Below are 13,291 nucleotides of genomic sequence, written 5' to 3' on the forward strand. Positions count from 1 at the left end.
CACCAGGGATATAATATAATCAGTATATTACAGATTTTGCCTATAATGACTGGTGGTGCCCTATGGATAAGACTGTCTTATAGGCCCGGAGAAGCTCCCAGTCTATGGGCTAAAGGTAAGGCTCATACCTAATACAGTCACAGGCGGACTGAGGTTTATTTGGCAGGTCCCTTTAAGACCTGTGGAACAGTGTCCATTGTGGTTCTGTAGATCCCGACTAGGATTCTGGGACATGTATCGCCCACGCACCGAGGAGCCGCCATCTTGTGGACTGAACTAACATTTAGGAGAAGGATCTTCTAGTCGCAGGATCTTTAGGGTAAGTTCACACAGAGTAACGTGTCGCCATGCTGCTACACAACATCCTGACCCTACTGTGTGAGGGCTAAAAGGGAGCACTATACTATATGTGGGGGCCAATAAAGGGGCGTAATACTGTGTGTACTGAGCACTAAAAGGGCATTATACTGTGTGTACTGGGCACTATATAGTATGGGGGGCACTAAGGGGACATTACACTATATGAGGTGACTACTAAAGGGTGCATTATACTGTTTGTGTGTGTTGGGGCAATAAGTGGGCACTTTTCTTGTGTGGGGAATTATACAGTGTGTTTGAGCAATAACAGAGCATTATATTTTATGCGGTTATTTTATTGTATGTAGCCACAAGAGGAGTATTATACTACATGCGGGGGAACTAAGAGAACATTATACTGGGTGGGTGTACTACAGGAATAGTATAATGTGGGGGGTATTAAGGGGCATTTTACTTTGTGTGAGGGCATTATACGGTGTGTGGGAGCAATAAGAGAGCATTATACTATATGTGGGGTCACTAAAGGAGCAGTACACATTGTATGGGGCACTAAGTGGGCATTACATTGTGTGTAGGCACAAGAGGAACATCATAGTACATGTGGGGAAACTAAGGGAACATTATACTGGGTGGTGTGTACTAAGGGGGCATTATACATTGTATGGGGGCACTAAGGGGGTATTATATTGTGTGTGGGACACTAGGTGCACATTATACAGTGTATATAGAAGCAGCACTAGGTGCTCCCCAGACACAGATTTGCTTGGAGCCCCAAAAATGCCAAACCCACTTCTGCTTACCCACTGGTGACATCTAGTGACTGACGTATATGAAGTTCAAAGTCTATATTATAAAGAGATAAAGCGCCCCCTGCTGTTCTATGGTGCTTTCATCTGGTATGAGGATTTCCTAGTGTCTGCTAATATGCCTATCCTACTAATCCTATCCTACTGATATTATAAATCCTACTAATCCTACTATGTGTTTGAATGTTTGTTCCCCAATCACGCAAAAACGGCTGAACAAATTTGAATGAAATTTGGCACATAAATAGATTGTAACCTGGATTAACACATAGGCTACTTTTTATCCCGGTAAATGACATGACTTCACGACTGTTATGAATTTATGTTCACATACTATATTACACTGCTCCTGCAGCAGCCTTATCTCAGGTCCCAGGTCTGTATCTCTCTGTGTAAACACACAGCTAACCCTCAGTGGATTGTGTACAGACATTTGCATATTATCTGATCTGCTCCAGGCAGTGCTGACAAACTGACATGGGCAAACAACTTTAATCCAAATTGGAGTTCTCCTCAAGCAGAGCTGAGGGGGATCATCAACTAACAACACACTCATTATATGGCATCCCAGCGAGCTGCTGAGATGCCACAACACTCATGGACACAGTGCGAGGAACGAGTTCAGCGCCAGGCCAGCTTGACAGCTGTCGAAACGCCGGAGCAGGCAGATCATCAACACCAACAACACACTCATTGTATGACGTTCCAGTGAGGTGCTCAGATGCCGGAACTATCACAGGCACAGTGTGAGAAACAAGTTCAGCAGCAGGACACCTTGAGAGCTGCTGAAATGCTGGAGCAGGCAGACCATCGACGGCAGCAATTTGTTGAATATAGTCGGATCATCAACGCCAACAACATGCAGAGGAAGTTGCGGGCAAGGGTTAGTAATTGATAATGCCAGGCTATATTATTCCAAACAATGGGGGTGCAGAGGTTGTAGTCGCCCCAAAGGAGACCCCCTTCAATTGCCCCTCTGAAACACAGGGGAACAGCAGCGCTACAAACGATAAGGAAATAATTTGGGGTTCTGTAGAGGTTTTGCACTGGGGTCTCAGAACTAACATGATACTAAGGGGCAGACTATCACTAGAGCGGTGGTCTCCGATCGCATAATGGGAGTTGTAGTCAGAGGATGATGAGGGTGCAGAGAGTTCATGAGACAGAACAGAAGCCTCTGTCATCCCTCCTGGCAGGCTCCTCTGTTGGGCAGACGGTCAGCGGTGGACAAGGCTTTAAAAACAACAAAGAATGTTCCATATCGCCCCGTTCAGAATTTGCTCTTTCCAGTAAAGGGCCGCTCTGGTTCCAGCAGACTCCTGTTGTGTATACAGCCTTCGCTTTGTCTGGGGCTTTGCTGGGATTTCCCGGCAACTAAACATAAGTGAAAATCTGCAGCAAGAGATCGGAGGCGCCGGACACGTTTACTCATTAACTCCTTCACGCCTGGTGTTCCTGAGGTCATGGCTAGGACTGGGGGCATACAGCGGGGTGCTGACATCAACCCGGATTGGTGGTCATTCACAAACAGTCCATTATAGTTCTATATCATTTGGATGTTCTACTGCAGAACCTCTTGTAAAGACACAATGGACTTCCCCCATACACAATAATATCCAGCCGAGAGTGCTTGTGTTCTTAGGGTAAGTTCACACGGGGTTTTTTGGACTGGAAACAGAGGCAGAGGCCAAAATACGGGTAGCTGCAACCTGATGGCAGTGCAGTATACCGGCCTCCAGTCGCGTACTCCGCTCCGGATTAGGCCCAAATGAATGGACCTAGTCGGGAGAGTCTACAGGTGGATGTCGCGAGGCGAATCCGCCTGAAGAATGAGCATGTCGCTTCTTTTTTTCGGGAAACGGAGCAAAGATTGATTTCAAAGGGAGCCGTCTTTTTGTTCAGGATTTTGAGGCGAATATGGCCTCAAAATCCTGCCCAAAAAACCTCGTGTGAACTTACCCTTAGTGGGAAGAGGGGAGAAAGCCGCTATCAGACTGATCTGTGCCCTGCCAAAAACCTCTGTCCCTTGTAGACCCCTTACAAACCCTTATGTCCCCCTCCAGACACCTCGGTACCTTTTGGACCACTCTATCCCACTTCAGGCCCCTCCAAAACCCTTATGATCCTTGGACCCCTCTGTTCCTTTCAGACTACACTGTTCCCTCTAAACCCCTCTGCCCCCAAAAACTCATCTGTGCCTTTCAGATCCCACTGCTCCTCCTCCAGATAATTTGTCCCCCCAGCCTCCACTGTAACCAGATCCCTCTGTCCATCTCCAGGTTCCTCTGACTCCTCTGTGCCCTTCAGATCCCACTATCCCCCTCCAGATCTCTCTGTACCCCTTCAAACTCCTTTGCCCCCCTCTAATCTCCTCTGTATCCCCTCAGTTCCCTATTTCCCCTCTTCTAAACCCTCTGTCCCCTCTCCAGACTCCTCTGACCCCTTCCAGAACCTTCTGTCCATCTACAAACACTTCCATCCACTCTTCTGCCCCCACCGGACATCTCTGTTCCCCTCTCCAGACAAAAAACTGGGTCTCTGAACTCTACCATCAATCCGTCCCCCTTCCCTGGTATGTGCTAGTGGGGTACATTTAGGGCCCCCTACACATAATATGGTCTAGCCCCGCTAGACTTTTCCTGTAGCTCAGAGAGGCACAGCCATGTAGTTGTGGATAGATGCCATCTCCGATCCTACAGGCCCGATCCCGCTCCCCGCCCGCCCTCCATAGGTCTCTAGTGTCGCCCATAGAAAGTATTAGGGAACTGCTTGTATAGCAGTAACTAGAGGAAGCGCTGCTGTGAAGCACCCTGAATTCTGCTGGGTGTGGGTGAGAGCCTTCCGTCCTTTGTGGGTCACCGTCCTGCTGAAATTTTGGGCCACTTCTGGTGAAAGCGCCGGCGGGGGAGGGGAGCAGATCTCTGGAGCTAAACATTTTAAGGTGTGGCGCCCTGTGTTTCCCAGCTTGTAGGACAGGGAAGAAAACTGCTGAGTGTACTTTCTGCAAACCATTTCTGGAAGGCGTCCCAGACTGGGATCGCAGCGCGGCCCGGACCCTGCAGGCCTATCTGACAGCATAGATTTCGATAAAACAGAAAACGCAAGTCGCCCCCCCCCCCCCCTTTCCAGATGGTTCTGTGCACGGCTGTATATTCATCCCCAGCAAATATCCCTCAAGCATGACAATATTTATTATACAATTATCTCCCTAAATCCCGTAAAAGACGCAGGCGAGCGCGAGGGGAGCAGCCGCCAGATCCCCACTTTATTCCCAGTCTCCCTGCATTATTCCTGTTTACTTTCCTTGCGATGGATGGAAGGAATTCATCTCTTGTGGTTTCACTTTGATCTCATCCGAAATGTGCAAAGCGTAAAGTCCTAGTGCCAAGAGAATTCACGAGCCTCGGGCCCGGGCTGGGTGACCTTAAAGACATAGGGGGGAGGAGGGTAATGGTCTCCGAGAACAAGGACGACTACAGCAGGACAAACACCATCAGCCAGAACAATAAGACCCCGGTGACAATGGTGCCTGAGCCATGTCATGTCCATGCCGGGATAGTTCTTAAAGGTGATGTGTTGGAAGCAGGAAACATGAGCAGGCGTGAGAATCTGAGCATGCTAAAGACTGGATGATGACGGCGGTGACATGGTCAGAGCATCTCCATGATGGCGGGTCTTGTGGGGTGTACCAGGTATGGGTTACCACCAATCAAAAGTGGTTGATGGAAGAACAATCCATGAATGGGAGTCAAGTTCAGCAGTCACCCCTCGTGTGTAGTTACAGGAATCCCCTATGGGGTAATTATACAGTAAGCACTCCTCGTGTGTAGTTATAGGGGGCCTCTAGGGGGCAGTCATGCAGAGGGCACCCCTCGCGTGTAGTTACAGGAGGCCTCTAGGGGGCGGTCGTACAGCAGACACTTCTTGTATGTAGTTACAGGAGTCACCTATAAGGTGGTCATACAACAGACACCCCTTGAGCGTAGTTACAGGAGGCCTCTAGGGGGCAGCCATGCAGTGGGCAACTCTCGTGTGTAGTTACAGAAGTCCCCTAGGGGGCAGTCATGTAGAGGGCACTTCTTGTATGTTGTTACGGGGGGCTCCTAGCAGACATACAGTGGGCACCCCTCGTGTGTAGTTACAGGAGGCCTCTAGGGGGCAGTCACACAGCATGTACCCCTCGTGTGTAGTTACAGGAGGCCTCTAGGGGGCAGTCATACAGCAGGCACTTCTTGGATGTTGTTACAGGGGGCTCCTAGGGGGCAGTCATACAGCATGCACCCCGTGTGTGTAGTTACACAAGGCCTCTAGGGGGCAGTCACACAGCAGGCACTTCTTGCATGTAGTTAAGAGTCATCTTCTTACGCGTGTAAAGAACAGTCAGTTGTGAATTCAGACTAATACATGAAGTTTGGAGAAGAATGAAGAACGCATGCACACTGCTCCAGGTCACCCGAGGACATGTGACTACTCAGCCGCTTCATAGTATGAAGAGATGGAAAAAGGAAGGAGCGGAGACAACGAGGAGCCGACCTCAAACAACCTCTGACTCCGCAGGGGACACAGAACCCCTCTACTGATCAGGGTCATATAATGGAATTCCCTTGTAAATGAGGCCTGTAACATGAAGAAAACCATTGTCCATAGTTAAGGATAAGCACACCGGCCATGCTGAGACTTGTAGTTCTCTCCCAGCACATTCAGAATGATCTTCAATCCTGGATAAAATGATGTCTGAGAAAAGTAAAAGGAAAAGTTGTGGTGTAGGATCCGCTCCTGACTGGTGTTATCATCAAGGCCCGGACCGCTCCCCCCCCCACTTAGCAGCCTCCCCCGCTGTGCTTCAATGACGTCACTAGTCCCTGGTAAAGCAGCAAGCAGCAATCTCATGACATTGATGCAACCCACAAATGCCTGCCTGCCAGTGTGGGGGAGAGAAGTGTGCCAGCCAGAGCGCAGGGAATCATGGGAAGACACAACGGCCTTATTGTTGGCTGCTTCAGCCCGATACTGAGCCTTTGCAGCTAATGATGGGGGTAGTCAGAGATCTTGGGGGTGCGCCCCGATTCTGGGCAACATACAACACCCCAATAACTAGCTAGAGTATAAAGCAGCCAGATATACCGGGCCATATAGCATCCAGGTCTAGTGCAGTGAAGGGGTTAATGCTGGTCTATGCCAGTAAAGGTCTTACTACTATCCATGGTGATCTGGGGAAGTAAAAAAGTTAATGTGAATATTCTTGAGGTCTATGGTGGTGAAGAGGTTAATACCAGAATTCTTGATGGCCCAAGTCCGGGAAAAAGTTAAGGTAAATACAGCTGATGGTCTAGGGGTGTGAAGGGGTTAAGGTAAGTATACCTGATGGTCTAGGGGTGTGAAGGGGTTAAGGCAAGTATACTTGATGGTCTAGGGTAGCGAAGGGGTTAAGGTAAGTATACCTGATGGTCTAGGGGTGTGAAGGGGTCAAGGTATGTATACCTGATGGACTAGGGATGTGAAAGGGTTGAAGTAATTATACTTGATGGTTTAGAGGTTTGAAGGGGTTAAGTTATAACTGATGGTCTAGGGGTGCAAAGGGGTTGAGGTAAAGGTTAAGGTTCTGGGGTAACACAGATTAAGGAGCTTGGGGTCTACTGTTGGTGTTCAGCCTGGACCTTCACCCCTTTGCAGTCCTAGATAAGTGGACCTTTATGAAGACTATCTGAGTACCCCTACTCCAGACCCCACTCACACCGGGTAAGTAAAGGTCGAACATGCAGAGGCCCAGCATCAGTGAACACATAGGATTAGTCACTGGGGGCTGGCACAAGAAGAGTTAATAGATGGACCTGGCGTGTAACATGCTCATTTCCCTGAACATCTAACCAGGGAGTTTATCCAGCAGCAGCCACGCGGCTTATGAGGAACACGTAAACAGCCGCTTACACAAGAACGGCCTTTGTTCTCTGCGGTTGTAGCAGGATTTATGACAATCTTCAGAAAATGGCTGCACATGATGTCTCCTCGACTTACTGAACAGCCGCAGTCCAGTAACCCAGAAGATTTATGGCTCCACTAACAATGGTGAAAGCAGCAGAGCCGCGGTCCTAGAAAGCCCCACAGGTAAGTCACCGAGCCTGTGTGAGACACTCACCCACTACTTATTTCCTTCAGGATTTTAGCATGGCTCCTTTAAATAGAACTTTCTCCACTTCCACCTCTTTCCATCCATCCGCTGATTCTGACGCAGTTGGAATTTTTTCTCTAGTCCCCACCATTCCTGAGCAACAAGTACAGTTAGTTTTGGTGCATGATATGATAACTAGACTCCCTAATGTCCAGTAGGTGGTGTCAGGGAGGAGCAGGTGGCGTGACTCACAGAACCAATCAGAGGCAGACAGTATCAGAGCTCTGAGTCACGCCCCTTGTCTGCTCTTCCCGACACCACCCACTAGACATTAGGGAGCCTAGTTATAATATCAGGCACCAAAACCAACAGCATCGATTGCTCAGGAACGGTGGGAATTAAAATTCCAAGTGTGCCAGAATCATTGGAGGGGCGGCCATAAAAGGATGAAAAGAGCTGGAGGAAGTAGAAGGCCCCTTTTAAATCACAACTATGCCTGGGGTAGTTATAACATTCTCATAATGTTGCTCTACATTTCACCATTCTTTATACTGCAGCTTTACTTGCTCAAATAGGTTGTTGTTGTGCCAAAGAACCACCTATGACATGTGAGTGCACCTCGTGTGTCTCCTGCAGTCTGACATAACCTTCTATAGCTCTGTCCACCCTGGTCTATGATGATGTCTCAGGACCCTCCTGTTTCATGGCAGGCCCAGGCGACTATTCTGACTCTCCCCGTGTATTACACATCAGCTCGGCCAATACATCAGAGTTATAGAGAACAGAGCAGTCACAGGAATATGCAGAATGATCACAATGACCTCTAGGTGGGGTACTGGATGTACTTACTGCTCGACTCGGGGGGACAGATACAGTTTGGGAAACACCTGTGTAGCTTCTGCGTCTTCAAAGCTGACCGACAGCAAAGCGACATCTTCTCCGGGGTCCTCATTAGCGTCCTGAAGAGATAAAGAGATCATTGTCCAATGTCTTCTATTATCTATCTATCTATCTATCTATCTATCTATCTATCTATCTATCTATCTATCTATCTATCTATCTATCTATCATTTAGCTTACATCTATATCTAGTATATATTGATATGATATACTGTATATCTCATATTTACCTCACATCCACCTATCGCTCTATATTTGGTATCCATGTATCTTTCACCTATCTAACTATCTCTTTATGTCTCTGTAAATAATAATTTCCTTTATTACCTCCTTACACTAAGTTTTTTGCAGGCGGATTTGACACGGAATCCACCTCAAAATACGCCTGCAAAAACGGCCTGCTTTTTTTTCGCTAGCTAGTAGCGGTGTCCGCGGCTTGAGGCACGCCCCTGTTTAGGCCCATTCATTCGGAGCGGGATACCGCGATACAATGCCGATGCTGCATCAGTGTTCCGTCATGGCTAGCCGCGCAGAATGTTCACAAGGCGGAAAAGGTTTCCGCAACCTTTTCTTCCGTGTGCCTTTGTCACAGGCCGTGTGTATGAGATCACAGATATCTATCAGACATAGATCCTGGCAGATATGCCTTAAGCTAATAACAATGATGTCAGTAACAGGATATTATGATGGTGATACAAGTAGGTATGTAATATAGACGATTAATGCCGCCACATTGTGGCTTTCTGGTATGCAGTCATACATTCCTACTAGTGCTGGCCAGACAGACGCTGCATAGCTCACTAATCCCATACAGCCGCTATAATACATATGACAGCGGATAGGAAAGGGAGGAAAGAGAGCGGCTATGAGCGGATAGATCCTGGTGTATATAGTGAACATAGGCATATACCTCATCCACCTGACAAAGGGCAGAAGAGCGTCACATAGCCTTCCACTGGGGTGGCATATATCAGCATATAGTACAGTCTTCTTACATGGTGTCCCACAGCAAATATAATGTACCCTACGGGGTCAACGGAAGACAAATGACACTGTATGTCTGTCTATCTTATGTCTAATATCTGTCTAATATACTACAATTAGCATCTCATATCTCTGATAACTATCTAATATCTCATATCTATCTAATAACTGATATGTTATATCAATGCAATAAATCATATCTGTCTTGAATCTCAAGTATATCTGCTATATAACTACTATCTCATCTAATATCTTATGTTTCACATAATATTAATCTAATATATCATAGCTATGTCTTATCTGTCTAATATCTCATATCTATCACATATGTGTGATATCTAAATAATCATATCTGTCTAATATCTCATCTAATAGCTTATATCTGGCTAACATCTCATATCTCTCTCATATCCGTCTAAGTACTTATATCCCTCTCATAACTAAAATCTCATATGTATCTAACAACAAATGTCTGTGTTACACCTCACATTCACGTCGTATGTATCTCATATCTAATAGTTGATATCTGTCTAATATCTTCGCTCTATTTCACATTTATCTCACATATCATAGCTTATATCTGCCAAATAAATTGTATCAGTCTTATATCTCATATCTCTTATGTATCTAATATCTCATTTAATAGCTCATGTAATGTGTGTCTAATATCTCATACGTATGTCATATCTAAAATATCATATCTGTCTCATATGTGTCTAATATGTCATATCTAATATATCATATCTGTCTCATATGTGTCTAATATGTCATATGAAATATATCATATCTGTCATATCTAAACAATCATATCTGTCTCATATCTGATATGTAATACCTCATATCTGACATATCTAATATCTCCTATCTGTCTAATATCTCATATCTAATAACTTATATCTCTTGTATTTGTCTAATACTTCATATCTATTTGATATCTGTCTATAATAGCTCATATCTAATGACTCTTATATGTGCGAGGTCCCATGTATAGTATTTCATATCTGTCCAACATATATCATATCTGTCTAATATGTCATGTCTATTTGATATCTAATGACTTATCATATCTATAATATTTCATATCTGTCCAATATATCTCTTATATTTCATATCTATTGTACATGTGACATCTCATATGTGCCTAATATCTGTTTGCCAACAGGGGGCATCAAGAAGATACAATAGCCCTTAGAACCAAAGCTTTGAATGTGACTGGAGCAGAAGACAACACAAGTATAAATCACTGAGTATAATGATATAGTAGGTGTCTGTTCACCATGGAGCGATGCTCTGGAGTACTACATAATGGTGCCTACCGTGTCTGTGACCTCTGGCTGACCTGCCTGTAATGATGAGGTTAATGTATAGCACAGACATGGGCACTGTGATCTCAGGACTAATCCCACCTACTGGAAGACAGCTCCCTACTTACTGGAAACGGGGATTAGTGTCAGGCAGGCGCCTGCTCCCGGGCACTGCAACATCTGCTGCACACAGTCACCAGAGCTGGAATCCAGGCCTGTGACCGGCAGCCAGATAGGGATCCTGCCAGATCTGACCGGAACAAAACAAACCCCATGTCCTGTGCCGTGCTGATATCCGCCACGTGTGACCCCGAAACCCCCCACAGCCACCGACATCTTAAGTAATGCAACTATTCAATGAAATTCCAAACCTTTTTAGACTTTAATGCTCTAGGTAGAGCCGCTGTGTTCTCTAATGCAGGGTCCGCGGGGGCTTGGGCTATCTAGTGCGGGGTCTGTGGGGGCTTGGGTTATTTAGTGCCGGGTTAGTGGGAGCTTGGGTTATCTAGTGCAGGGTCAGCAGGGGCTTGGGTTATTTAGTGCAGGGCCCACGGGGGCTTGGGTTATTTAGTGCAGGGTTAGTAGGGGCTTGGGTTACCTAGTGCTGGGTCTGTGGGGGCGGGGTCTCACACAAGTATCCTTTCTTTGGTGTTTTTTTAAAAAAATCTGTCTCTTGCTCCACCCCCACAGATCGTGCACTAGTCAGAATACAAAGTATGGATGGGTTAAGAGTCAACTATCTGCAAGATGAGCAGAACCCACCAAGTGTACATGTATTCTACATGGGGAGAGGGGAATAATATTTTGGGTGATTTCCTTTCATTTACATTATTCGATATAGCTGTGCTGTGTGTGGTCTCTTCCTGTTGTGGAGCAGCCTCCCACCTCACAGCATACAAAGGATTAGGCAGACACTGCAGTAGCATCCCCCTCCTCCCTCTCTCTATTGTCTCCTTGGTCATTGACTAGCTTTTCAGTGACAGAGAGACAGCAGCTGCACGCTCCTCCCCTACTCTTCAGCCTCTTTAGTCACTGACTAGACCAGCATTTTAGTGATGGACGAGGCAGAGAGAGTACAACAGCACCCCTCTCTCCCCACTGTCTTCTATGTCTTCAGTCAATGACTACATTAGCCTTTTGGCAATAATTTAGTCAGAGGGACTGCAGCAGCATACCCCTCCTCCCTCCAGCGTCAGCTGAAAATGTAGAAGCATTTCTCTCCTCCCTCCAACAAAAGCTGAGACTGCAGCAGCATATCCCTCCTCCCTCCAGCAACAGCTAAGACTGCAGCTGTATACCTCTCCTCCCTGCAGCAACAGCTGAGACTGCAGCAGCATACCCCTCCTCTGATAGCTGAGAGACTGCAGCAGCATATCCCTCCTCCCTCCAGCAACAGCTAAGACTGCAGCTGTATACCTCTCCTCCCTGCAGCAACAGCTGAGACTGCAGCAGCATACCCCTCCTCTGATAGCTGAGAGACTGCAGCAGCATATCCCTCCTCCCTCCAGCAACAGCTAAGACTGCAGCTGTATACCTCTCCTCCCTGCAGCAACAGCTGAGACTGCAGCAGCATACCCCTCCTCTGATAGCTGAGAGACTGCAGCAGCATACCCCTACTCCCTCCAGCAACAGTCAAGTCTGCAGCAGCATACCCCTCCTCCCTCTAGCAAAAGCTGAGACTGCAGAAGCATAAACCCTCCTCATTCCAGAAACAGCTGACACTGCAGCAGCATACCCCCCCTCGGTCCAGCAACAGCTGAGACTGCAGCAGCATACCCTTCCTCCATCCAGTGACAGCTGAGAGACTGCAGCAGAATAGTCTTCCTATCTACAGTGATAGCCGAGAGACTGTAGCAGCAAAACCCTCCAGTGTCAGCTCTAAAACTGCAGCACCATACCCCTCCTCCCTTACTCCCATGTTTTCAGTCACTGCCTTGTCCAGAATGTCAGTGACAACAACTTATTTGTATTTATTTATTAATACCAACAATGACAATGACCAATCCTTAAAGGGTATTTCCATCTCTGACATTAACCCTTTAAAGACAGAATGAAGTCTCAGCTGGGATATTAGTGGTAAAGTCAACTAAACAGAGGGGGATTCTAAAAATAAAGCTGTAATAGCAAATAAACGTAACGCGCTAGGTGATGTTTCAACATTCTTAGCATTAAAACGCGAGTGCGACAGCCAAATCCAGCGGAGGATTTATTTACTTATTAAAGTCATGACACATTTCCCACCTTCGGTTTCCTCCCGCGGTGTTTGTAGCTCTATATTTAGACTTGGCACGGCAGCCGCTTGTGGTTACAGCTTGGATGGGGTTATGTGGAGTTACCTGACGGGACTCGCCATGAATCACGGAGCCATGCTACGGGCAGATGAGCGGCGGGGAGGGACGGATGGGGCGACCTTTCTGTGGATGGGTCAGGTTTTCAGGATTTCCTTAGTATTGCATGTGTGACAGGACTATGGTCAGCACACGGGATATCCTCAAGTGTGTGATAACTGGTGGTCCTACTGATGGTCTCCCGCCGCTTATAAAGTGATCCTAATCCTACTGATGGCCCCCACTCATTAATAGGGCATATCAACCATACTGGTGGTCTACCACTGGTTCCCCTATTTATTATTAGGGGGTCCTAACACTACTGGTGTCTCACTGCTGGTACCCCTTGGCATGTTTTATAATGGATGGAGATATAAGTCATTATACGGTCATTATCCCCCATCCATAAGATGTGTTACATATCAGTGGGGTCCACCAGTGCACACGGCTCCATTCATTTCAATGGGAGTGTCGGAGAGAGCCATGGCCTGTACTTCAGCTATTTCCTGATCAGTGGGGTCTGAGAGGTCGGACAGGGGGTAA

The 13,291-nt window shown here is 46.8% G+C and overlaps 1 protein-coding gene across 1 annotated transcript in view; it reads right to left on the reverse strand.

Moving 5' to 3' along the window:
* Window positions 1–13,291, reverse strand: part of BABAM2 (BRISC and BRCA1 A complex member 2) — a 106,037-nt gene that overhangs the window by 58,035 nt on the left and 34,711 nt on the right. Inside the window, exon 7 of the mRNA XM_075267209.1 lies at window positions 8,083–8,192. Within this exon, the coding sequence (XP_075123310.1) occupies window positions 8,083–8,192 (110 nt within the window). The remainder of the gene's footprint in view (window positions 1–8,082; window positions 8,193–13,291) is intronic.

Source organism: Leptodactylus fuscus, chromosome 3, assembly GCF_031893055.1.
Source record: "Leptodactylus fuscus isolate aLepFus1 chromosome 3, aLepFus1.hap2, whole genome shotgun sequence".
Taxonomy (NCBI): domain Eukaryota; kingdom Metazoa; phylum Chordata; class Amphibia; order Anura; family Leptodactylidae; genus Leptodactylus; species Leptodactylus fuscus.